This window comes from Solea senegalensis, linkage group LG17 (assembly GCF_019176455.1).
Source record: "Solea senegalensis isolate Sse05_10M linkage group LG17, IFAPA_SoseM_1, whole genome shotgun sequence".
In the NCBI taxonomy this organism is placed as follows: Eukaryota; Metazoa; Chordata; class Actinopteri; order Pleuronectiformes; family Soleidae; genus Solea; species Solea senegalensis.
The window spans coordinates 19,611,678-19,639,419 of record NC_058037.1 but is presented as its reverse complement, the minus strand read 5'-3'; the positions used below and the strand labels follow the sequence as shown (position 1 = coordinate 19,639,419).

At 36.1% G+C, this 27,742-nt stretch overlaps 1 protein-coding gene across 5 annotated transcripts; it reads right to left on the bottom strand.

The window, feature by feature from the left end:
* Positions 1 to 1,112: 1,112 nt before the first annotated feature.
* LOC122783869 (triadin-like) lies at positions 1,113 to 26,937 on the bottom strand. Of its 5 annotated transcripts, none has more exons than XM_044048793.1 (35): positions 26,550 to 26,937; positions 22,545 to 22,607; positions 22,044 to 22,256; positions 21,091 to 21,141; positions 19,942 to 20,067; positions 19,183 to 19,209; positions 17,768 to 17,794; positions 15,925 to 17,247; positions 15,567 to 15,695; positions 15,072 to 15,287; positions 14,919 to 14,981; positions 14,575 to 14,613; positions 14,323 to 14,364; positions 14,166 to 14,234; positions 13,593 to 13,658; positions 13,428 to 13,475; positions 12,597 to 12,650; positions 12,397 to 12,444; positions 11,951 to 12,286; positions 11,711 to 11,764; positions 11,558 to 11,596; positions 11,418 to 11,450; positions 11,285 to 11,323; positions 11,148 to 11,198; positions 11,030 to 11,065; positions 10,792 to 10,833; positions 10,434 to 10,472; positions 10,155 to 10,202; positions 10,040 to 10,075; positions 9,912 to 9,956; positions 9,704 to 9,835; positions 9,580 to 9,615; positions 8,684 to 8,737; positions 6,732 to 6,776; positions 1,113 to 5,863 (listed from the first exon to the last, which is right to left on the bottom strand). In XM_044048793.1, the coding sequence occupies exons 2-35, from the start codon at positions 22,582 to 22,584 to the stop codon at positions 5,712 to 5,714; spliced, it is 3,798 nt and encodes a 1,265-aa protein (XP_043904728.1). In that variant the 5' UTR covers positions 22,585 to 22,607; positions 26,550 to 26,937; the 3' UTR covers positions 1,113 to 5,711. The 5 variants fall into 5 exon arrangements, with proteins under 5 accessions (XP_043904728.1, XP_043904730.1, XP_043904732.1 ...); XM_044048795.1 differs by having other exon boundaries at positions 9,713 to 9,835; XM_044048797.1 differs by lacking the exon at positions 21,091 to 21,141.
* Between the last annotated feature and the right edge of the window lie 805 nt (positions 26,938 to 27,742).

The following is a 27,742-nucleotide window of genomic DNA, read 5'->3' as shown; positions in this document are numbered from 1 at the left end:
TTGCTGTTTTTTCTTATTTTAAGGAACGTTATCTTGTGAAAGCGGCTGCAAAATGTACTCACCCCATTGGCAGATTTTTTTTTTACTTTTAAAGCAAGAACATTTAAATAAATTTAGGAATATGTTTTGGCTGATTTGTAACTGGGCTGCTTTTTGCAGTGTATACCCTTTCATCTGAACTGGAAACAAACTTCTTTTTTGTCTTTTTAGAAGCTTCTTTAACTATGTTTTGGTTGTTTTAATAATATTATATAAACAAATATATCTGCAAAAAATGTGTATATGTGACCCAGAAAACATTGAGTTGAGAGAAAATTTCAAAAACCTAATAAAATGTAACGTTTACTGCCAAATCACCTTGAAGTGTGTTCAGATCGGCGACACCAACACGAAACTCCAATATAGTCACATCATAATGAAGGATGTAGTGTTGCTTCCATTTAATTATTTTTTTGATAAGTGTCTTTAATAAAAACTGGCCATTTACCAGTAATAATTTCCTTTTTGTCAATACTGTATGTTTACACTGAGCAAAAATATATCGGCAGGCAATCAGTGAGATTGACGAGGTTCATTAGGAAATAATGAAAGTTCTGAAATGTCAAACATAAACTATGGATTCAGTTTAGTCTCATAAACCAGAGGCACATTCACCAAAAGATTATCTTTACTGAGAAAGTACTGCAGGGGAAATTCTAAGTACAGTAAATATATTATAGTATTTTGCAGGAGAGATGATTCTAAAATGGCTAATCACTAAGGAAAATGTATTTTTAGGATAAACAGCAGACAATTTCAGATTGTAGTAGTATTTTAGTAGTAAAAGTAATATTAGTAAATAGTAATAGCAAAAATTATAAGTTTGTTTCCAGAATGCACATTTTAACAACATTTAAAGCAAATATTTACTTCAATATTAAACTTTTGTAATATTGTGGTTGGGAAACTGCAATTCTTTTTTAAATGTGTTATTGTATTAAATTTATTATTTTTTCGGCTCTAGCATTGTTTTGTCATTGTAAAACATTTTTGTCGTTAATGATATTATTTTTATTTTGTCCATTAAAGATAAATAAATAGGAACGCACATTAACAACGTCACAATTATCTGCAAATATTTATTCAAATTATGACTCAACAGAAAAAAACAAACAAAAAACTAGCGATTCAACATCGGCACAGCAGACAACGACCAATCAAATGTCACGTATGTCATGTGATCACATGATCACATAATATCTGCTTTATTATACATGCAACAGGTAGACTACACCAGTGGTTCCCAAAGCCTGGGTCGGGGACCCACAGATGGGTCGCAAGAGTTTTTGTGTTCCTTGAATTTTTGAATTTTGCTAACCATTTAGTACAAATGTATGCTTTAAAAAAAAAAAAAAATTACTCTAATTTAATGAAGTTGTAACTAATTATTATTATATATATAAATTATATTATTATTATTATTATTATTATTACATTATTACAGAGTCTGGGAAACACTGGATTACACTGTTTCTTTATGAATTATGAAGTTGAAATAACTGACACTTTTGCGTTAAAACAACAACACACAAACACACAGAGAGAAATGTCCTTTTAAAACAAAAAATGACACTTTTTTCTGTTAAGTGATTTACGTTTATCTATTTTAAATGTGAAGAGAATAAATAAACTATTATCTACAGTCTTTAAACAGTGTCTGAACGACTGCCTGTTCACGTGTATTTACACTAGGGAGTGTGTTCAAATGAAGACGACATGCAAAAAAATATGTTATTCTGCTGAAGCGACATCAAACTGTAACATCATGTGTTCAATCCCAGGATTCATAGTTCTGGTAAAAAAATCTGACCATGTGATGTCAGAAAATGTCACGTTGAGTGAATCTGCAGGTCTTTACAACCATTTACAGAGAATCATTTTAAATGTTAAAAACAGACGTATCTGACGTTCGTCCAGAGTTCACGAACGCGACATAAACTTTATTTACGTGTTGTTCGTCGCCCTGAAATCACAAAGTCAGAAAAAATAGATTGCACATCCTTTCTCTTACACAACACTGTTGTTTTTGCTGCGTTCCATTTGTAGTCGGAACTTGGAATCTCCGAGTTCATGGGGCGTTTCATTTGTAACTGTTGACATGTGGCTACGATGTTCGTGTGCACAAAATACCATGTAGTGCAGGGGTTTTGCTGTTTTTTAGCTAATTTCCCACATAGTTAATTTTGTTTTTAGCTAATGAAAAGCAGCTTTTATTCGTTAACGTTAAAATACATTAAACCATAATTACAGCTCACTTCTGCAACCGTGTGGTTTAATCATTGTCATCTTTTACTGTCGCTCATGTAGCCTCAGCTGCAGCTGCTGCTGGAATATGAGTCATAAAAATAAATAAATATATAAACAGTTTGTCTGCGAGCTAAAAAAAACCCAACTTAAAACGCCACAATTTCAGAGGCACTTTTAAAGCGCGTCGCTCCGACAAGCACTTAAACTCAGCAGGTTGTTTCTGCAAAATGTCACATTTTATATTCACACTTTGTTTTTTTTCTCCTCAGGCCTGCAGAGCCGACGCTGCCGAGTTCAGGGCCCGACCTCATTTCATGCTTGTTAACTTATAAACTCAGAGCGTACATCAAACCTCAGGGTTATATGCTGGCACTTGAACTATCGGAGCCCCGCGGTCGACGTTAACAGCATGAACGACTCTGGCGCTGAGATATATACATTTTTTTCAGCGAAACCCTTCATTGCTTCACTTCAGGTTCAGATTTGCACCGATGATTTTCACAGCGCGGTCAGAACAAACGTGAAGCAGACGGTGAGTTGTGACTGAAACTGTACTGTTTCCGTTTTTAACTTTAGTGAACACACCTTAAGACTTTCCTGACTGTAAAGATAATAAAGCAATTTATGAGGTGACTTTTATAAAGTGGCTTTAAACAGTGTTTTTAAAAAGTGCCGTCACTGATGATCCACAACGGCACAGACGTACAGGTCATAAGTCCTAAACACTAATGTTCATTTCATCCAATAAGTTGGGTTTAATTCATAATTTGAAACTCAAGCTTTTATTTTGGTACTTCCTGTGACTGGCAATGGGAATTTCCACAAATATTTCACCCACTTTCACCCAGAATATTTAACATTTAACATTTAGATTCAACTATTTAATATGTCTATGTCTAAGTTAACAAATATTGCTGTAAATGTGATAACATTTAAAAAAAAAAAAACTTTTTAAAAACACTATTTGAAGCTAAATGTGTCATTTTCAGCATGAGCCACTTTACAAAAAACGGCACCTCATACAAATTGTTGTTGTGTTTACTGGTATAGCAACAATATTGGTATTGTTAAAGCTGCCGTTAACAGGTGAAATGACCTGAAAGCGTCGATGTTAGACGCAAGTTTAAGGTGCACCTGTTTCCTTATTACTTCAAGATTAAATTATTTCAACTTCTATGAACGTAGCTACTGCATTACGTAGAGCCACTTTGAAAGAAACTTTAAACGTTTTGCTCCTGAGTCTCTGGTGAAGGACATGAGTTAACCTAACGTGGTAAGTTTGTCCTGTTTTTCACACGCACACACAGGTCAATGTGGTCATTCACTGTGTCTGTCTGTGAAGCTGCAGCAACTTCAGTTGTTTCAGCAGCTCCCAGGTTTTGGTTAAAATTGTTATTTATCGGAAAGACAAGCCCTTTTTCAAGGGGGTTGCTTATGGCACTTTTCCATTATACAGTACTAGCTCTACTCGAAATCTACTAAGTTTGATATCAGTCACGTCGTTTTCTATTACTTCGTAGAACCTCCTCAATGTGGGCGGAGTCATCATAGCAACGATTGCGTGAAACTCTCGTGGCATAGTTTTATACACAATACGAACAGACAAACTAATGACTTGTAAATCAGTCGTTTTTGGTGTCACTGAATCATTAGAATCAGTTGATTTAAAACGATTGTTCCAGGTACCAGGTACTATCTAGGTACTAGGTACTATCGTCCTAGTAGAGTCTTGCTAGAATTGTACAAAACCCAACAAATGCCTCGGTCTTCTTATTTCACACATTTTTAAACTCCACATATGAACGACTCCTTATTGTTTACGCTCAAATGCTTAAAAATGGTGAACTGAGTGTAAGAGTTAAAGCTACAGTCAGTAATTGTGGGGGGAAAGTTAGCAATAGCGAGCTAAACTGTACCATCCCCTCTTCTCACCTCATCAAAGCCCCGCCTATAATACATTTAAAAATCAATGTCTGTGGCCTCACCCATTTTCTTCCGTGACTCGCTAACACGATAATGTGCTAACTTCTTGGCTGTCACTGCTTGTTCGCCGCTAAGGCTAACTGTGAAGACTTCAAGGTAAGGTGTGCTCAGGTAGGCGGGGTCACTTAATGACAGACAGGTAAGCCAGCCAATCACTCTATGCCAATGATACGACATCAACAAAGCCAACAAAAAAACTAAATGAAAAGCGCTTCAGAGCCCAGCTTTAATGTGGGTTTTTTATCGCAGGTGTGAAAATGATTATTTTTCCTCTCAGATTTTTAAATTATTTATAAATTTAAATAAGACAATAGTAGTAAAATTGCTGGTAATGTTTTGCAGTTGTTTTGTAGGAAAAGCACCATTTTTTTTACTTACACAACTTTTAACTTATATCGGGTTAAAATAAATTAGCTGCTGATTAGCACGACACTAACAGACGTTCACCCACTGTAGCGGACATCACAGTGTCTCATGACTTGGTCTCACATCAGAGTTGTCCCACACAGAATCCCTGTCTCTGAACGCACCACGGAAAAAATACACTTTTGTGTTAAATGACACTTTCTCTTCAATAATTGTATAATTTAGACCATGTTAAACCAATGGAACTGTAAATGTTGTCTTTTATTTTAAGTTTAATGAACAGAATAATTCTCGTATATTAAACCTGGACTATGTTTACAACTGACATTGAAATGTTTTTAAATAGAATTTAAACAAATTTATTATTATTTTCTGGTTAAAAAAATATCTGGGAAGTCTATATAAACACGTCCTCGGTCATTAAAGCCAATTCTGATTCTGGAAAACTACATTTTCTTCTTGGTCAGCTGCTTCACACCGAGATCTAAGATGCAGTGACACGTCTGTGTTCAGAGACAGACAAGTCTGCTGGGGTCAAACGTTGTGGGAGCTCCCGGGATTCCAAACGATCGCAGAAGCAGCAAAGGAGCGAAAACACGATATGTTAAATTTATTATTTAAAATTTTAAAAGTTGCAACTGAAAATTTGAATTTGTGACTTAGTGTTGTCATTCAAATGCAACACGCTTTCACTTAAATGAACAAAAATACATGGATTTTTATCTAAACCTCAATTACTAACATTTGCAGTATGTACATCGTGTTAAATATTATATTGAGGGCTTAAAAAATGCTTCTGTGTGTGAATCTAAGAGACAAACGTGTGGCGACAAAAACACAGCGAGTGAAAATCATCGCCAGGAAACTCCAGGAGCTCGACCACAAGGAGAAATAAAATAAATACACATATAAATTAAAACAGACAATAAAATGTCCCTTGTTTATCTGTCCGTCTGTGTGAGGTCGTCCACCGAAGGTGTCGGGAGGACGCCACAGATTCAAACGCCTCCCCCTGCTGGACTGGGAGAGCACTACCATCAGGTGTACTTGTATTTATTTGAGGTGGTTTGGTTTTTTTATTGGCCCGACGTCCTCGTCGCCCTCTGCTGCTCCAACATGGACCTGAGCGCGGGGGACATCATGGCGGGGGACATCGCCGGGGTGAAAGGTCGCAGCGGGTACTGTGCGTTTTTGCCCGGGACGTAGACGCACTGGAAGAATCTCTGGCCTGTGAGGATAGAATGTCAGATATATAAATGTGACTCTTACAGCGTTCGATAAAATATAAACTAGCTCCTTTAATTATTGTTAACGGGGAGAAAACTTTAACTTCAGCGATAACATTTCCGATGAGTGAGTGATGAGCAAGTGAGTTTTTCGTTGAATTCTGACTTTCTGACTTTAATCTCAGAATTCTGACTTTTTTCTCAGAATTCCAACTTTATGACTTTAATCTTAGAATTCTGACTTTTTTCTCAGAATTCCAACTTTATGACTTTAATCTGAGAATTCTGACTTTTCTCAGAATTCCAACTTTATGACTTTAATCTGAGAATTCTGACTTTTTCTCAGAATTCCAACTTTATGACTTTAATCTGAGAATTCTGACTTTTTTCTCAGAATTCCAACTTTATGACTTTAATCTGAGAATTCTGACTTTTTTTCTCAGAATTCCAACTTTATGACTTTAATCTGAGAATTCTGACTTTTTGACTTTTTTAATCAGAGTGGTCGTGATTTCACCAAGGAAACTGGAGGACTCCATCCATTTTTAAATCTATCATCTATGTGTCGAACATTTACTAACAAACTTCCATGTGGGCTCCATTATGGTGATATTTTGGTTGACGATATGGGCCTCGAGTGGGTTTGTTCATGGTTTCAATAGTGGGCCCCCCACCTGTATTTGGGCCCCACATACTGTAGATGTACAGTATAAGTACAACCCTGGAGATTAGTTTGCTCATTGCTCTCTTTGACCTGAGGACATTGTGGAAACTACGGTGGCCTTCACACGAGAAAGGACTCAGTACACATTATTTTCTATTTTTAGTAAAACACTTTAGAAGACATCAGAACCCCGTTTCATTTTGTACCTGTTTTTTTCTTTTCTGTGGCATTGTCGTCACTTTGAGACTCTTCTGCAAAGAAAAGAAAGGAGTAAAACAAAAGAGAGAATCATGGATATGCTGTGATGAAACAGATTATGAGGGTGAATGTCCACATGCAGGTCAGGGGACAAAGTAAAGGGGACGACTCAGTAAGAAGAGAACATTAAAAAACGATGATTTAACAGGTTTTACTTCATGTTTTTGAATATTATTGTTTTTCACATTTAACTCTAATAATCATCTCTTCATATTGAGTCGTCCAGTGAAAAGACGTTTGGAAATGAGCCGGATACCTCAGGCCAAAAAAGCAAAGTCTTATCTATGAACGACAAGCACACGATTTAAGACGACGTCGACGTCTGGAAATAAAGCAGGAAACTGCCTCAGTTCAATCGTCTGCTGATCTCATGGTGGCAGTGTTGTAGCTAATACAGCAGAAGTTAAATAAGTAGAAGAAGAGGAGGAGCAGGAAGAGGAAGAAGGAGAAGAATGTTTGAGTTTCATGTGTCAGTATTTTTAGACAAACCCTGGATTAGAATCTAAGCGGAGTCAACACTGTACGACATGTGGTCGAGATAATGAAGAAGAAGGAAAAGAAGAAGAAGGAAACACCTGTGTGTTTTCTCACCGTATCAACAAAGGTCAGAGTTCTTCATCTGTTGCTCTGTGATTCATGAAAAATATTAAACCATTGCTTTAGAAAGTGATGTGAGAGATATTAGAGTTCTGCAGGATTTTTGGGTCAAAGACACTGAAAGTTTCTCACTGAACGTGAAAGAATTTACAGAATGAACCGAGTGATTTTTCGTACTGCGTCAACGAGAAAGTAGAGTGTCCTTAATTTCCATGGATTTAGACACATACTTCCTTTCAAAATAAGTTATTAAGTCCGTTAAGATCAACAAAAACTTAATAAATAATTCAGCACAGAATAAAAGGAAGTGTGCCGTGGTAACTGAGGACGCAAATGGACACAAGAATTAAAGATGAATTTGATGTCTTTACTGTTGTTAAATCATATTTTATAAATCGAGAAATATGAATATACAAAATAAGAAATGGCTATAACAAAACTAGGGAGCGATTTTATTATGAGCAGTGTTGTACGAAGTACAAATCCTTTTCTTTTGTGCTTCTGTACAAAATCCAAGTATCTGTACTTTACTTTTTACTTTTTATTTTCAACACAACCGTCTTTGTTATGACCAAATTAAATCAGAAAAAGAAGAGTTGTTAAATAGTTTTTTATTTATTTATGAAAGCTCCTTTACAATTTTCCACTTCATTAATTCACATCCATTCACCCATTCACAAGCTGCCGCCAGGAGCAACATGTGGTTCAGTGGAGCCAGGAATTTAACCCGCAACATTTTTATATCAGTCAAAATAATGATTATATCATGTTTTGAAATTAAGAAAAAAAAATGAATTCATGCAGAATTCATTCAGAAGTTTCAGACTTTCTGACTTTAATATCAGAAATCCGACTATGACTTTAATCTCAGAATTCTGGCTTTAATCTCTAGAATTATGACTTTAATATTAGAATTCCGACTTTATGACTTTAATCTTAGAATTCTGACTTTATGACTTAAATCCCAGAATTCCAACTTTATGACTTTAATCTCAGAATTCATGCTTTTTTGTTTTATTAGTTTCCATTTTTCCGAAATGAAAATTTGATTTAAAGGGTGCGTTCCAGTTAAAACTTCCAACTACAAACTCAGAAAATCCGACTTCTGACACAATAACTTGAGTAGTGAGTCATTATTGTTATTATAAATGTGTTTGACTCTTGTTTGAACTGTGGATGAATAACATTCATGTTCTCATATTCACTCTCTGCTGGTGCTGGTTTAATTGTGAGAACTTTGATGATGAGCGTCAGCTGTGAACGGCGACTCTTTAACAGGATTCATTCATTCATTCATTCATACCTTGAGCCTCTTTGACAGATTTCTTTTCAGCGTCGCTCGTCTTCTCACTTTTGCCTGCAGCAGAGAGAGAGACGGTGTCGTCACTGTCTCATATAATAACTGTGCTGTACGTTTGAATATTCATGCAACATTATTCTGCATCTCCGCATCCTTAATCTGAACTTTATCAAGCATAAAAATAAGACATTTAATCCCATAATGTGTGACAATATTTGCAGTTTAGTCTGAACGATGGCAGGAGAATTCTATAAAAACTTAACTGTGTATAAATAATAGATTTGTGTCTTAAAACTTTGTGTTTTAAAGAAAATAAGTCCACTTTAACTTTATTTTTAACGTTGGTAAAAGTATTTGGTCTCTCTGAGATTAAAGTCAGAATCCCGACTTTATGACCTTTTTTCTCAGAATTCCGACTTTGATTTTTTCTTCAGAATTCCAACTTTATGACTTTTTTCTCAGAATTCCGACTTTATGACTTTTCCCCCAGAATTCCGACTTTATGACCTTTTCCCAGAATTCCGATTGTTATGACCTTTTTCTCAGAATTCTGACTTTATGACTTTAATCTCAGAATTCCAACTTTATGACTTTAATCCCAGAATTCTAACTTTTTTCGCAGAATTCCGATTAATAATTTTACTCTCAGAATTCTGACCTTTTTCACAAAATTGAGTAAAAATCCAGTAATATTGGTTTCATATGGTACAGTAAATATGAATTATTTAAGTCAAATTAACATATTATGTTTTACAGTGTACATATACAGAGGAGGCCTGATTCAAAATTCAAATTAGGAACTATTGTCCGGTTATAAATATAAATATTTTGATTATGGAGGACAACAGAAAGGATGATGACAGAAAAAATACAAGCAAATATTAAAAAAGTAAACTCACGTTTCTTCTCTGCTACGGTTTCTGATCTCGACTTGGCTGAAAATCCAAAAAATAAATACATTTTTAAAGAGTTTTTGCTTTGCTCCACAGAGAAACGTGAGAGGTTTTGTTTTTTAAATGTCACCTGGTTCACCTGGTTCAGGTGAAGACCTTGCAGGTTTCAGGTGTTTGACCGCAGTCGTAACGTTTCCTCTGCTCGAGGCGTCGTCGTGGATTCTCGGTCTGAGTCTGAGCGGCTGTGGACGTGGCTCTGAGTCTGCAAATAAACGGCAGTGTGAGCAGAGTCACGAGTCACTGTTTACTCGTTTCTAAATAAGTATCATATTTTTTACCTTTCTTGACAGCAGACGTCTTTGTTTTGCTCCGGACGGACGAAACTTATGAAAAGAGTTCAAAAATCATCAAAGTCTGACAAGTGAATTTATGAAAACTCATAATAAGCGCCAGTGTTTTTAATTACCTGTCGACTTCCTCTTCTGTTGAGTGGCGGCCGACTCTAAAAACAAACACAAGCGTTTTCATCATAGCTACTATTTTATAATTAAGATTTTTCTTATATATGTATAATTAATGACCTTTCTTTGAAGCCACAGCAGGTTTAGTTTTCTCTTTTACAACTTTATCTGCAAAAAACAAATTATTTTTATGATATTGTTTACTTACTTTAGAAAAAAAATCACCTCAAAAAAAGTAAATCTCATAGTAAACATATACCCAATATATACAACTGTGAGGTTAAAGGAAAACATAAATTACCTTTATTTCCCTTTTTAAAATTTTGTACAATTACAAAAATATGCGTATGCTCCTCTATATTCAACACCAAAATGTATTAAATATGAAATATGAATTACCTTTCTTTAACACAGCAGTTTTGTCTTTTACAACTTTATCTGGAAAAAAAAGTAAAATAATGATTAAAATATTACAACTTTATAAAATAATTATAAAAATGTTGTTTTTTAGCCAAATAATCAAAAAGACATTTTATACAAGTTATCTACAGCCAAATATATTATATTAAATAATGTATACTACTAATAATAATAATAATAATAACAACAATAATTATGATAATAATAATGATAAATAAAGGTAACTCTATATTTTATTCTCCCAACATTTCTGTCATTTTGGACAATTTCAAAAATATAAATATACATTTCAACATATATAGTGAAACTTTACATCAAACTATTAAAAGTTAATGACCTTTCTTTGACGCCACAGCAGTTTTCTCTTTCACAACTTTATCTGAAAAAAATATGTAAAAAATAAAATAATGATTAAAATCTTTGTATAGTGCAATCTTTATGAAGTACATCCCCAATACATAATATTAAATAATATATTATAATAACTTTTATTTCTCCTTTTACTCATTTCCCCCATAAATTCTGTACATTTTGGACAGTTGTAAAAAAAATATGCACATGATCATATTCATTACCTTTCTTTAACGCTGCAGTTTTAGTTTTTTCTTTTTCTGCAAAAAAACAAAAATTTAAATAAAATAATGAGTCAAATATCAGCTTTAGTGCAGCTTTAACACGTTAAATATTCTTTACCTTTTTTAACCACAACAGGAAGTTCGATTTTCTCCGCTTTTGCACTTGGCCCTGTCACAATAAAATACACAAGTAAATACATATATACTGTACATATATATATTCCTCACTGGACAATAATTTGATGATTTATTTACCTTTCTTTGCTTTGCTTTTGTCTTTAGAAACAAAAACGTCTGCAAATGTTTTCACATAAACTGAATTAAATTCAGCTGAAACGACGTAATTTACCATAACTAATGATTTAAATTTAAAATAAACATGCGTCACCTTTCTTTGCCTTCTGTTTGGCTGCTGCTGCCTCTGAGTGAGTGAGTGAGTGAGTGAGTGAGGGTAGAGTTAATGTTTCCATACAAATGAACACATTCATATCAAAATAAAGTGATGAACACATGAGTAAGTGACTGTACCTTTCTCTGATTCCGCAGCTTTTGTTTTCTTCTCAACTGCTGTAAATTGTCAAAAATAGCATTTATTATAGTTTTCATATTTTTTAGTTTCAATCATATTTATGTGTATACTTAAATTTAAATGATTATATAGAGATTATATAGATATTATACCTTTCTTGATGGAGGCGGCCACAGCCTGTGCTTTTACTTCTGCAGCTACTGATTCTGTCGTAAAAAGAATTTAGAGAAATTATGAAATTGTGTTTTAGAGATTATTTTATAAACATTTCTATTCAACATTTATGTATAGTCCAAATATCCAAATATTCAACAAATGTGTACTTGCATTTTCAAAAAATATCAGTTACTTTTGACTTAAAATTCTTTATTTGTAAATTTTTCATCTCTCACCCTGAATCGATGGAGCTGCAGTTTCAGGTTCAGCCACTGGAGTCTGGACCTGTGGCTCAGCTGGAGATTCTGGTTCTGGTGCTTCTGTCACCATGGGCTGGACTGGCTCTGGTTGAGTCTGCACCACTGGCAGAGCTGGTTCTGGTTCTGGCTGAGTCTGCCTCACAGGCTGAGCTGGTTCTGGTTCCAGATGCATCTGCATCAACGGCTGAGCTGGTTCTGGTCCTGGTTGCATCTGCATCATGGGTGGCATCAAGTGCAGTGGATACGGTTGAAAGTGGAGCGGCTGCAGGGGCGGAGCTCCGGGGTGGACGGTCAGAACAGGAGCAGACGGAGCTGAAAAAAGCAGAATTAGGATTTTATCTACAGAGATTATAGAAAATAATATACAGATTAGGTTTATTAGATTAGAGATTAGGTTCATCAGCGTGTGACAGCATAAATACCTGCAGCGGTGGGAGGAGGGTACGGGTTATCTGTGACAATGTGATGAACTGCAACATAACAAAAAGATGAATTTGACATTTACACGCATTGACATTTGAAAGTGAAATAGAAGAGATTGAGAAAGATTGATCAACTGATTAAGATTAAGATTAAGATGATGAGTTTCAGAGTTCTGAAACGTTAAAACAATGACACTCACCATACCACCCAGGTGGAGACGGACAGTAAACCGGTGCAGGTTTGCATGGACCCACTGGAATGAAAGAGAAAAATAAGTTAATATGAACTTTTTTTAATCATAAAAAAGGCTTCAGACGCTAAATTTAATCCAATAAGATGTACACTGTAAAAACAACACCTGTAAAAATACACCAAAAATTCTTGAATTGATTTAAATGTTCCTGTTTGAAGGAAAAACTAATTTGTCAATGCTTGGCAATTCTAAAATTCTAATAATAAATGTAAATCTGACTACTTTGAAACAGTATTGCACTGTTAAACTAGCAAAAAATAAAGTTCAAAAAGAAAATTGTACTCATCAAAAACAAAGAAGTTCTGTCATGAAAGGAATTTTAGCTTAATGTGACTTTAAGACTTTAAACCTTAACTCTCAGAATAATAATCAGCACAAAAAAGAAGTTTAAAATAAAACACAGTTTCTTTCTAAAAGCAAAACAAAAATTAGTAAATTTGTCATAAATTAGAAAACAGAAGCATTTTGTTCCTCAGTTGGGATTTCATGTTTTATCTCATCAGTGGTAATTAAAGCTTAATGTTAGTTAGTATTAATACGTCTTATTAATATGATATTTCTCATGTCTTATTATATAAGACAAAAATTGTTATTATTTTTCTAATGCAAATTTATCTCACCAAGATTATTTTTGTTTTTTCCCTTAAAAATCAGTTTTTGCATAAACCAAAACATACAGTTCATCCATGTCCGGTGTTATTATCCGATCTTTTATCAAAATAGTACTGATATTTTTAGTAGAATTATTAAGAATAAAAATGATCCATCATTTTTTACCTTCTTGTCCAGATTCTGTGACTTCTTCTTCTTTTTTGATCACTTTCTCTGTGAATATAAACAGACAAATGTAAACACATGGCTATATTTATATGTATTTTAAAATTATATACAGTATAAACTGTATATCACAGAGTGAGTTTGAACACGACGGGCATCAGTGACCTGGTTTGGGAGTCTTGGTCTTGGTCCTGGTCTTGGTCTTCTGCTTAGTCTTGTCCTCTCTCCTGGCTTTTTATTGTAAAAATGTAGAAAGTTGAGTTAAAAAAGGTTCAAAATGAGTCCTGATTATATATCTCACGTTATAAACTCTTGAACACGGGTAGGCCAAAATATCGATTTGTTGATATATATTTACATCGGAACTCGGAACTCGGATTAACGTCACCCCCGGAGTTTATCGTGTTACAGTTAAAACTCAGTTGCTATTATATATTTGTTTTAATATGAAAATATTGTATATTAACTTTCCTTACGTTCAATAAATCAACAGAATGAAATAATTCAATTTGACATTAAGAACACAAATTTCACTCATTTCACATTGTGTGTTTGTACGCAGATGATGTTACGATGTTTTTAAAAGAGACCAGAATTTTTATTTTTTGTGTTGTTTGTGACAAAGTCAAACCACACGTGACTTTTTTAGAGAAGTAAATATTTAAGTAATGTACATTTTCGGGTGGTTTCACAGAAATGTTGTGATATCTGATGTCGTGGATTTTTTTTTCTGCGTACCTTTGAGAAAAACGGGGAATTTTCTGATCCTCCTGACTTTAGGTTCCAAACTGGCGATTCTGGGAAGAGCTGCACAAAAACAAATGATTGATTTGTTATTAAGTGTTATACAAAATATTTTTTTCCAAAATAAAAGTGGTTAAAAGATGAGTTGTACCTTTCTTTTTTGGTTTCTCATCAATCTTCACGACTTCTCGGCCTAAAATAAAAAAAGAAATAAAGTTGATACTTAACAGATCATCCAAGAACTCATTACATGTACATTAAAGTCACAATATCTGACAACTAGAGACAAAAATTCAGTTAATTTTTTTTAAAAAGTTAAAAATGTTTTACTTCAAATCCGGTATTTATTTATATATTTTTAAGCTTTTTAAACATTGTAATGATCTGAATTATTTTTCATCACCTTTTTTCCTCCTCATGTCTGAAACCTTCTTGGGAGCTTCTGCAAACACAAAAGTGTTTTTTTTTTTTTACAGTCATGTAATTCCAGTCATGCTCCACAGGTGGCAGCACCAACACCACTGCATTCATTATACGAGCCTGAAGTTTAAATTCAAACACTAGCAGCAGATTTGAACGATCACAGGATTTTATTTGACTGAATATTTGTGACGTGAGACTTAGATAAATATTGGCTGTAGATTCTTTCTGCAGATCACGCTGGTCTCCACTAGAGGGACCCAGATATATGAATATGTCGTGAATGAGCGAGTGAATATGAAGAAGTGACGTCCGAGCCTAACAAACCTTTTTTCTCCACAGTTTTGGGCACAGACTCTTTGATTTTGGACGAATGCAAACAGGGACAAACTGAAAGGACAGTGAGAGAGTTTCAGCTGCAGTGAACGTGAACGTAAATACAAATAAAAACTCTGATCGTCCTTCATCGTCTCCTCGGACCTGTAGGTTCGCTCTTCACAGCCTCCTCCTCCTCCTCAGGTTCAGGCAGAGGCTTAATCACGTCCACTGTCGCCTTCTCGTCCTCATCGTAGTCTTCGTCAAACTCCTCTTTCTTATCTTCTGCTTCGTCCACAGATTTCCGTGTCGTAGTCATCGGCTTTTCATCTTCGTCTTCGTCCTCATCCTCATCCTCAGCAGCAGCAGCTGGTCTGATCACTGAGGGTGAGAGACAGGAAATGACTTTGACATACTGTTATAGTATAGTAAAGTTAAGTAGTATAGTAGTATAGTACAGTACAGTATAATATAGTGGAGTAAAGTACAGTTACGTGTAGTATAGTATACAAACACTGTTACAGTATACAAGCAGTTTTATAGTAAAGTATATAGTTGTATAATATACAGTAGTGTAGAATAATATACTATATAAACATGTTTATCAAACAATATTAGTGTATATACATTTATACACATTTATAGTTTAATATAACTGACCAGTTTCTTCCTCTTTGCTCTTCTCTTCATCATCATCATCAGCCTCACTGATCTTCTCCTCCTCTTCCTCCTCATCCACCTCAGTCTTCACTGCCCCCTCCTGGACAGGAAATGCTGGTGCAGTGGTGGCTGCAAACACACAGAACATGAATAACTTAATAATTACATCACATTATTGACATTTATTTCTGTTCTCTTCACATTTACATCAACACACATGCTTAGAAATGAATGAACTTATTTAGTTACACTTTTCCAAAGATTATTATGGTCTTGTTATGTTATCAATGTTGATTTAATATTGATTTAAACTGTAATCTCACTGAAAATGAGAGCCATCAAAGACGCTGCACTGTACCTGCCAGCAAGACATCTTCATCTTCGTCATCATCTTCATCTTCATCATCCTCAGCAGCTAAGGACTCTGATGTGACTTCATCGTCATCATCATCTTCATCTTTTCCAGTGTCTTGTAACTCGACTTTGTCTTTTTGATCTAAGACGAACTCAGGTGAGCTGGAGACAATGTCTTCATCTTCATCATCCTCAGTTGTGTCAAAGGTCGTGTCGTCACTGTCGATCGATTCTTCATCTGTTTTCAGAGTATCGTCATAATCGTCATCGTCATCATCATCATCATCACCCAGGACTCCACTGTCTGTACTCTCAAAGAGAGCGACGTCATCTTCCTCCTCTTTATCATCTTCATCCTTAGTTTTATCCTCATCATCATCTTCATCTTCTTCTTCATCAAGGTCAACGTGGACGTCTTTGTCAAGGTCGCTGTCTTCTCCTTCATCGTCATCATCATCTTCATCGTCTGCAAAATGCTCAGACGAGGCAACAGAGATTTCTTCATCTGATCGTTCCAGATCATCATCATCATCATCATCATCATCATCATCGTCCTCAGGAAGTTTGACCTCTTCCTCAAGGTCATCTTCATGGTCGTCATCAACATCTTCTGCAGGTTTATGATCTTCATCATCATGGTCCTCATCTTCACTGACCGCAGCTACAGGAGGAAGCTCCAGCTCCAGCTCCAGCTCTTCATCTTCATCTTCATCTTCATCTTCACTGTCAGTGACACCTTCAGCCAGTCTGTCATCTTCATCATCCTCCTCATCATCGCCCTCCTCTTCCTCCTCATCATCACTGGAGAGGAGTGCAGAGTCGCTGACGTCTGAGGAGTCGATGAAGACGTCGTCTTTTTCATCGTCTTCGTCTGGGAGAGTTAGGTCTTCATCGACGGGTGCGTCCGACTCGGAGTCTTCGTCCTCGGAGGTGGAACTGGGTTCAGGAGAAACTTCTTCATCTTCACCCTCATCCTCTTCTACTTCCTCCTCTTCCTCAGCCTCTTCTTCATCTTCATCTGCCTCCTCCTCCTCTCCCTCTTCTTCCTCATCCTCTTGAACACCAGCCTCCTCCTCATATTCCTCCTCCTCTTCCTCCTCCCCATACTCGTCATCATATTCGTCCTCATACTCGTCCTCGTACTCCTCATCCTCATACTCATCATACTCCTCCTCTTCCTCCTCCTCATACTCCTCTTCCTCCTCTAGTTCTTCCTCCTCTTCTGCATACTCCTCCTCCTCCTCAGCGGCCTCCTCTTCGTCTCCCTCCTCTTCCTCCTCCTCAGCTTCAACCACTGGTGGTTTGGTCTTTGTTTGCATCCCTATAACTGTGAAATAAACAACAGTATTATTATTAATGTTATTACACAGGATTATAATCCACGCAGAAAATATAATCTCATAGACAGAAAATCACTAAAAACAAAGACAACAAAAGAATTGAAGAACAGACGACAAGCTATCAGTATTTAGTTTTATCTGAGCAGAGGGTTCTCAAAGACTGGTTTCGGGGTCCCACAGGTGTGCCACAGGATTTTTTTTCCCAATTTTTTAGTGAAAATATGTTTAAAATAACGTAGATAAAATGTACTGATTTACAATTTAAACATCTCTTGGTTGATTTGGGTCACGATAGTTTGTCATCATGGAAGTTCATCCTACACCGACACAAATTAAAGATATCAACTTTCTTTTAGGCCCCCCCCCTCCCCCTTTTTTTATACAGAATGTGATGATTTTAAGTCATATATCTATTTATACTTGATCGAGAGCCCTCTTTTTAAAAATGCTACGTAGGATTTGACCGCAAACATGTGGGAAACTGTAGGAAAATGAAAACTTACTCACCTTTACTTCGAGACGGGAGAAATTCTCCTGGAATGTGGCAAAAAAAAGAAAAAAGAAAAGTTAAAACCCAAAAATCAGCACTTCAACAAAACAAAAATACTTAAAGTGAATGAAGCATGCTACGATTCACACAAGGCAGATTATTTGAATTAGTGGCAGCATTTGGCACAGACAGGTAACGAGAAACAGACCCTTCACAATAAAAGTCTTTTTGTTGTCTTTGTTAATCTGCTGTTACAGGGAAGAGGAACAGACTCGTGAGTCTAAATTAATCTACACGCTATCAGAAAAAGAGAAAAACAAATGACGGCCGAGTACCTTTTCCTTTCTCAATCTTCACCTCCACTTCCTCCTCCTCCTCCTCCTCCTCCAACCAACTTGAATCTTTGAGATGGTTTTATACATAAAGTCAGTTTATTCTATTATTTCGGCCTCGTTGTTTTATATAAACTGTAGATCCACATGTGACTCTGAGCCACAAACATCAACGTCAGCTTTTAACAAAACAAAGTGGAAAAAGGCAGGATGCATTTATTGATATATTTTAATCATCCTGAGTCCGTGCCGTCTTTAAAGTCTTGTTTAAAAACAAACCTTTATCAGAAAGCTTATTCAGATTTGATCAGATTATAATTTTCAATTTTACTCCTCTGATTGATTTGAATTTGTTTGTTTTATTAATTTTTTCGTTTTTGCACCATTAAGCGATTTATGCATTGATGAGAAAATTGCAGTATAAATAAAGATTATTTCATTTTCATTAATGACGCTTTACTAAATGAACTCACCAACAGTTTATCGCGTTTAATAAAATTGTGCTTTAGTTATTTCATTAAAGTCATTTCTTTAAGATCTGTCTTATTTGTTGTGTTTGTCTATAATAGCAGGTATATATCATTTTTATTTATACCTGTATGTATATATATGTATATATATACATATATATATATATATATATATATATATATATATAAAATCATTAGATTTGAAACTATATGTGATGAAAACTATGTTCAATATAGTTATAGAGAACTACAATCTTGAGAAATAACCAAATATATCAATATAAAGTTTAATGAACTTCACAAACAGACAGTGAATTATAAAAAAAAAATACATACAATTGCTATGAATATTTAAGTGTTTGTCATTTTCTATCCATTAGGAAGTTTAAAACCACAATTAACTCATTGCATCAAAGGAGTCAAGTTAAGTCAAGTCGAGTTAAATATAATTATTGTGCGTTCCTACGTATCGTCCAACTTTACCACTTCCTGTTTGGCAGACAACATGTGAAGAAGAGCACATATATAATGAAGCACAGCAGGGACGATAACGTATAACAAAAAGCAGCAGGCAGTTCATTTCTTTCATTTTCATTTTGCCGTTTTATTTAAAGAAACAAAGGAACAAACCTTTTTTTCTCACCGCGTACAGATTTCCTGTAGGAAAAACAAACGGGAGTGAGAAAGAATTTCATTTCAAGGTCCAGTGTAATGTTGAGCATTTATTGGCATATGTTTATTATTCTACCCAAGTAGAATTTTTTAAAAAGTTTCAATTTTCAGAGCATTAGAACAACCTAGTGATTTATACTATGCTTTACAGAGGCAGCCATTTTGTGCCGTTGTGTTTCTACAGGAGCCTGAGTGGACAAAACAGACAGAGCACGAGTGAGAGATTATTACGTAAAAGAAGAATACGACATCCTTTCTGGTATGAGCAGGCCACTGTAGTTCCCTAAAGTGACGGGGAAAGGGAGCGGGGTTAGCGCAGAAGTCCCTAAAGCCTCTTTCACAATAAAACTAGCAGGATTTGTGAAACGGCTAAGTGGTCGTTCGTCTCAGTTGTTGTTTTTGTCCCTCCAAGCCAAATGATGACATGACTTCCTGGCTAACAGCTAAGCTAACTGCCAGAAATTAAGCAGGAATTAGAATCTGTGCCAAAAAATGAGAAAGACAAGGATGAAATTAACACGTCTTGCTTACCCACGTACGCTGATCAGAATCCAACAAGAATCCGCTTTATATTTTGGAATGACGGCCCAATGGTCAAAAATCTATGTAACCCTTTAACACCTATTACCCCTTAATTTGGGTAATGCAAAGTGCTCTGCGATACGTTCGGTGTTAAAGGGTTTTAAAGACAGTTTGAAATGTGTTTTAAAACTTTACCTTCATCGTCTGCCGGAGCAAAAAGGTTGGCAGTAAATTTCAACATGGAGCTGATCACATTGGTCGACTCCTCCACGACATCGTTCACTGCTGTCACGGGGTCCGAGCCAAACTTGCTGAGGCCTCCTGGTGGAGAAGGGATGTAAATACAGTCAGTTTGGACTTTTCCTTCTTCTTTTTCACCAAACCCAAACAAATAGAGTGTCAGTAAGAGCGTCTCACCTCTTACTCTCTTACATCTCCTCAGTGCAGACAGAGAAGTGAATCTGCAGTGAGGAAATGTCCCAGGACTTTTTATCTAAAGGTTCAAAACTGAGGTGGGCCTGCAATCAATATATCAGGAATTGGTTAAAGTCCAAAACTTAAACCCACCGTACAGTTCAACCTTTGCAGACGGCCTTTGTTTAGCATGTTGCTGAACAAATAGCATTTTTTTTTTTTTAAATCACACTGACCCTCATTCATCAAGAGTCAAATTTGAACCCAAATTGTTGTTATTAGTTAAAAACTTCAAGATGAAGGAGGTCCAGTGTTCCCATTGCAAACCGGCATCCAAAAACACGACTTGTTTTTGTTCTTTTTGGCATTTTACAGCAGTTTGCATCAATACTGTTGCTTTACTGCTTTTTTTCTTCTTGTTTATCGTTTATAGCACCGTACTGTTCTCTTAAAACGTCACAAAGTGTGAGAACTTAAATTTTTTCTCATGCCCCAACTACAACCAGGTCTAAACAGATAGCAAAATAAGCATTGGGAATTTTTTTTTAAAAAAACATGGAAACACGAGAGCTGGAAAATGCATTTTTTTTAAAAAAAAGAACAAACAAACAAACATTTAAACGTTTGCGATTTCAGAAGAGCTTGATTTATCTTTGTTTCAAGCTCAACTGAAACCCAAACGATCCAAAAGATCCACTTTTTCTGTTGGTCTAGGATCAAAAAGTTGTCAGACACAAATATGCAGTGAGCAGTGATGATAAACATGACAGTCTAAATATCATGTACCTGTCCAAACAGTCTTAGCATCCTGCTACATTTCTATGATGGTGTTTCTAACTGTGTTAGCTAATACAAGCAGCAGATTTTAGGCTGTTAGTATATTTTTTATGAGCAGTTGTAGAAGAAGCCTCTGATCTGCAGCGTTAATACCTCTACGCCCTGAATCCTTTAAAACCTTCCTGACGAGCGGAGGAGGGCGACCTGGTTGGATGAGAAACACACAAAAGTTGCTGTGAGCAGAAAATGAGGGTGGAGTGAAAGCAAGAGGAGGAGGAAGAAAAGGAGTGGTGAATGAATGCATGAGGATGAAGTTGTTAACGTGCAGTCGACCCACTTGTACGTGTCGCGTTCACACTCAGTAATGGGTGATGCTTGATGCTAAAGGCGCTATCATGCTGCGTTTCCACCAAATGTTAGTTTCCACGGCGCAGAATCACTTTGTGCATTTCAGGAAGTTGCCATTTTTTGGGTTGTAAGAGAAGACAGAAGTAACGGCCATTTCTTTAGTTTTCACCATCAACCACGGCTAATATCAGACGCATTGTTGGATGGCAACTTGCTCTCTGGGTGCCCGTGAATTTGCTGATTGGTCATCGTGTCAGTGCGATTCCTTGCATTTGTGTATTCACTTTGTACGTAAACACGTAGCATCCGAGGCTAGCATAGTGCACTAAAGTATCATGGCTAACTATGTAGCAAGAGGGGCTTATCTTGCTGTAGCTACCTGATCCAGACCATAAACTCATTCTGTTCCAACGTATGTGCTAAAATTCGGCTATTTCCTGTTGGTTGAATTGGGTTTCATGGTAGAGATGTGATAGCAAGTGTTTAGCTAGCATAGTGTTTTAGCTTAACACATGGACATGATTTGACGAGCTAGTGCCTGTTTGTGTCTGCCAAACGGAATCTGTTGGAGGTGAATGCAGATGAAAAGAATGACATTTATGAGCAGTGCTTGTTGAGAAATGGAACCAAGTCAAATTAGTGGTTTTTCACGCAGGACAGTTTGACGTGTGACACAGAGACCTAAAAAACAAAAGGATTATGTGAAAATCCAGACAAAGAAAGAAGAGAATGGACAACAAACATCATCATGTCCGTACCTGAAATAGTTTTGTAGTCCATGAGATCGAACATGATGACGAAAACACACGACCACGTAATGACGAGAGCGAGGACTAAGATCCAGGCCAGAGGGGAACTGAACGTGGAGGACAGGTTGTCAGTGAAGGTTTTCTTGGACGACTGCAAAGACGACGCCCCGGAGTCTCCGTTCTTGCTGTCAATGACCATGGTTGTGATGGTCATCGACCGCGCTGAGGAGTGAAATACGAGAGACAGAAGGGTCAGATACAGAGTGTCCGTTTTTTAAGATTTGGAGATTCTTAAACCAGGAGATGCAGTACATGGACAAAACACACATTAAGTATTGAATGCAGGTGTTCTAGACCCCTTATCTCCAATGAAGGACAATCTTAACTTTTCAGCATACCGAGACAATTTGGACAATGCTATGTTTCCAACAATTTGAGGAAGACCCCCCGAGTTTTGCCCCCGTGCACTATAAAGACATGGTTTGACTTTGAGTTTGACCTCAACCCCACCTTTGGGATGAACTGGAACACGAAACTTCTCGTCCAGCATCAGTGTCTGACCTCATCAAAGCTCTACAGAATGAATGGACACAAAATCACATAGACACACTTCAACAAAATCTTAAAGGAAAGTCTTCCACGAAGAGTGGAAGGTGTTCTAGCTGCAGAAGGGGAAACCGACTCTGTATTAAAGTACTGTATATGTATTTGAGTATGTCATTGGTGTAGTGGTGTTATTGTCCATATAGCGTGTGTTCCCTTTAAGGCAGTGATTATTTCAAAATCTCCATATCTTGGGTCATTTTTCACATCATATCTATACAAATATCACGTGTCTATGTTCATGAAACCTTTAAAGTCAATTGGTCTGTATTCATAAAAAGATGGACATCATTTATTCTATTCTTTATTTTATTTTATACCATTTCTGGAAGATTGCACTGATACAAGAGCTTATACCTCTTGTACTTACTGCCTATATTAATAACGTATTTATAACTTTTGGTTTTACGTATTTAAAAGCTTTCATCATGTTTAAGGATGAATTTAAGCTACAACAACATGTCTGTGGAAGCTGTTTTTGTGGTTTTGATGGTAATTATTAATTCAGATCACAGATCAGTCTAAGTATGTGATTAGTGTAATCTGATTAATAAAGGCTCTGTGAACCTGCAATCTTTGAGTTGATTTTTATTTGAGGAAACAGTTTAAATTTGTGCCGTGCGATATTATAATTCTCCGTCTGTTTTCACTGCGTGTAAATAAACTTTCTCTTCGTCTGAAATGATCTTAGACGATGGAGGAAATAAATGTCCTGCTTCATCCTTTTGCAAATACATTCTTTGTGATCTTTTCAGGACATGAGGTGATCAATGTTTTCATTATAATATCATGATTATGACCCTTGAAGAAACCCTCAGTTTTTTGTTTGTTTATCTCACCCCTCAAACTGATTCAGTCTCACATAGACTTTTATCCAATTTCTTTATCTGCAAAATCAATTTTGTATTGAAGTCATATGATTATTTATTTATTTATTTTTTAAATAATGCAACATAAAATAATAGTGAACCTGTTCAAAATTTGAATGTAGTATATGAGTTGTGTGTCAGTGTGGTTGCTGATGTAACCGTGTGTGTGTGTGTGTGTGTGTGTCTCTGAGCTGAGACACCTGTTGTCTCTCGTTAGCTCACTGCTGGCAACTACTGTACGTGACTGTTATTGCTCACTCAAACAGCTTAGCAGCATTCTGAACACACACACACACACACACACACACACACACCCCACACCCCTGACAAAGCAGAATCCTGTGACTCCTGTCAATTGTCATGACATGGTTTAAGGTTGGGTAAATCTCTCTAAATATAGTTTTAATTGTATAACTATGTTTTTTCAACAATGCAATAACAAAAAATAACAAAAACACTATAATAACAAAGTATGTGAGACACTAAAATAATGCCATCTATTCAGAGCTGGAGCCAGAAAGATAAATAAATACATTATTTATTAGGTACACCTATTCGACGGATTGTTGAACACAAATATCTAATGACGTGATCGTCAGAACGAGGAAGAAACACGATTTTTGTGTCTGTCGTAACATGAGTATTTCAGAAAACTGCATCATCCACAGGGATTTTTACACTCAAACATTCCTAGAGTTTTCGGAGAATCGTACAAAAAAACTATCCATCAGCTCCCTGCAAGAAAATGATGTCAGAGGTCAAAGGAAAATGGCCTTCTTATCTCATAAATGAGAGCGTTATAAAATCCCATTGACATTTATAATCCAAATTAGGAAAACAGAAGTGTGCAAAATATGACCTTTAGAGCTGAAATTACATATTACATATTACAATAAGCTTTAAGACACATAGTTACAAAGTGCTGTCCAATAATTTAAACCCAAAATATGGTATGATATAGAAGCAGAGGGAGAACAACAGTGGGAACAACATTAATATCCCTTTTCCATGTATTTAAGTTATTGTCTACACTTTTTTTTGTTATTGTTGACGATAACCATGATTATCCATTTGTTAGTTTCCAGCACAATCCTGTAAATTGAAACTCTTGTCATGAGGTATAAAATAAACATAGAATTCTGGATGACAGGTTTTCAGTTGTCATGTGATCACAGGAAAAACTCTCTAAATTTATTAAAGAAGATTAACCAGAGGAAATCCAGCACAAAGGAAGGAACATGTGTAACATAATGAAATGGAATAATGACATAAATATACATTGTTATTCGAAAGTATAAAAAATTAGGAATATGATCAGAAACAAGTAACTCTGTGACACCGTAATCTTTAGTGTGCAAGATTTCATGTGCTTTCACTTTCATAAGTCAGTTCTCTTCAGAGGTCAAAGTTCAGAAATGTGCTGAAAAAATAGCACATCATTAGGTTTTTAAGAATACAATGCTTTTTGTACAACGACATGTCAAAATCACTACTATTAGAAAGTGCCTCAAGTTATTTAACCTTCACAAATGCACTGAAACTGGAGAATAATGGGAATGTTGAACAACTCAAGTGTTAGGAGTTTCTTCTCCATTGTTATGCTAAGTTTGAACCTCAGCAGCAATAATGCATCAAAGTCAATATTTTGGCTAATCTGTTACATATCCACGACTGATTAAAAAAAATCTCCCAGCCACCTAACATTTGTTATATGGAAAATAACTTTTTTTTGTGTTTGTTTTCATAAAAACAGTAGCATCATCAAACAGGCATTTAAAGGGTTAATATCCTTTTTATTCAATACTTGATAGTTTTGATCAGGACTGAATTTGATCAGTTGATTTAACCCAAAAAGGCAGAAAAATAAATATTAATCTGGACTATTTTAAAGCAGTTTTTGGAAGAGGACATTTTTTCCTGACTTAAGAGGGTAGTACATTTTAAATTTGATGCTACACAAAAAAGAAATCCCCTGGCTACCCAACATCTGTTATATGGAAAATAACTTGTTTTGTGTGCTTCATTCATAAATAACAGTGGCATCAAGTAATCAAACTGTTATTTAAACAGTTAAATCTTCAACATGATTGACTATTTCATAGTTTTGAGCGAGATATTATCTGTAAAGTTCTTATAGAAGTTTTTACAAGAAGACATTTTTGTCCTTAATGACTTAAGAGGGTACTAAAAATCTGATGCTACAAAAAACTAATAACGCACCAAAGTCGGTGTTTTGGATAATCTTTGACATATTCAAGACAGGTTTCTTTTAAATAATCCACCTGCCACCCACATTTGTTGAATGGAAAATAACTTATTTTTTGTGTTTCATTCATAAATAACGGCAACATCAAGTAATCAAACTGTAACATAAAGGGTAAAAAAAAAAACTCAAAATGATTGCATGTTTGATAGTTTTGAGCTAAATATTCCTCTGTAAAGTTTTTATGGATGTTTATGCAAGAGGGCATTTTTGCCCTTAATGACTTAAGAAGGTAGTCAATTTTAATCTGATGCTGCACAAAAACTAATAATGCACCAACGTCGATATTTTGGATAATCTTTGAAATATCCAAGACTGATTTTTAATAAATCCCCCAGCGACCCAACATTTGTTATATGGAAAATAACTTGTTTTTTGAGTTTCATTCATAAATAACAGCGACAGTACTAGCATTGTAAAGTGCTGTTTTCTTTTAGTGTCATAATCAATAAAAAAAAACTGCTAAAATGGTTTGCATCAGTTTGCATTGATGTGGTTGTGTGGTTATGTGTTGATGCTGACTGATCTGACACTGCACTGGACATGTCACAGGGGGCTTAAAGCTACTTTACAAATAGCAGATACATGATAGCGGGCATATTTATAGACTCCTAGAATCATGAAATTCCCCTACAATGCCAGAAGGCACAACATACACAATGTACAAAACACACACACAGACATATACATATACATATATGTATATATATATATATATATATATACATATATGTGTATATATGTATGTACTTCAGCTTCAACGTGGTGCAGATACTTTACCTTCAACTGCTTCAGTCATTGCGTTGCATAAAAATAAAAGTGCTGCTCCCACCACAGTAAATCCTTTTACGTTTCCATGAAAGCAAGGTCCTCAAGTGTCAGATTTAATCCCAGGCTTTAATTCCAATCCATTTGCGGATGTGCAGGGATGAAAACTTGAAACGTTTCGGCCTCCACTGGAAAATCGACACCTGTTCTTTTTTACATTCTCTACAGTGAAGTGTGTATGTTTGCTTTCTCGTTCCAGACGTCGGTCGGGCTCAGGTAAGCATGGACTGGTCCAGTTGGCCGACTTCCGTCCCAGTGGCTGAGGCTGGGGAGACAGACAGACAGACAGAGCCGAGGTGGTCAGAGTCTTTGCCCTTTGCCTGGTTGGGGCTGGTGTTGCAGATCCGAGCAGACCCCCCTACCCCTCCCTTCTCCACCAGCTCTGACAGAATTAGATCAACCACAGGGACTAATGGACGTCGTAAGGGGAAGAAGGACGGAGGACTGCGAGCGTGAACGAGTAACTTTATCCCACCTGGAATCACGTGACTGCAAAGTGGTAAATGGTTTCACACTCGTTTAAAAAGTTTTTTTTTTTTACCTTAAAATACTAGAATTTCTCTCTTTAATTGTTGATATTGTCAAAATATAAGAATAATAAAAAAAAAAGTCTGAATCTAATTTTGCACAGTTATGTCCACACTGCAAGTCTGAGCCTCAGGTCTGAGCCTCAGGCCTGGAGTTATTCTTAGAGTGGATCGTGGCTGCTGGTATTCTGCTTTGCCTTTTTAGGCCAGAGGCGTGACCTTAACACCCCCCCACCCCACAGACATCCCCACCATGTCAACTAATTCCCCCCCTTCTCCAGTACATATCTGCACTGGAGAGAGAGAACGAGAGAGAGCGAGACATGGCTGAAATGTTGGCAGTGTAATGAAGTTAAAATGAAAATTAGCGTTGATGTCATGGCCCTGAAAATAAACTATTATACGTGGTGTAATGTAACGCAGGTAAACGCCGACAAAAGGGCGAGGATTTCCACGAAACCACTGAAAATGTGCGTCGATAATGTACATGTTGCAAAGGTCTGATTTTAGTCGGACTAAGACAATAATTTAGTTTTCTTAATGTCATAAAAACACGTTAGTCTGAGCTCGTCTTAGTCGGACTAACAGACCTGGATAATGTGATACATAGTCCGATTA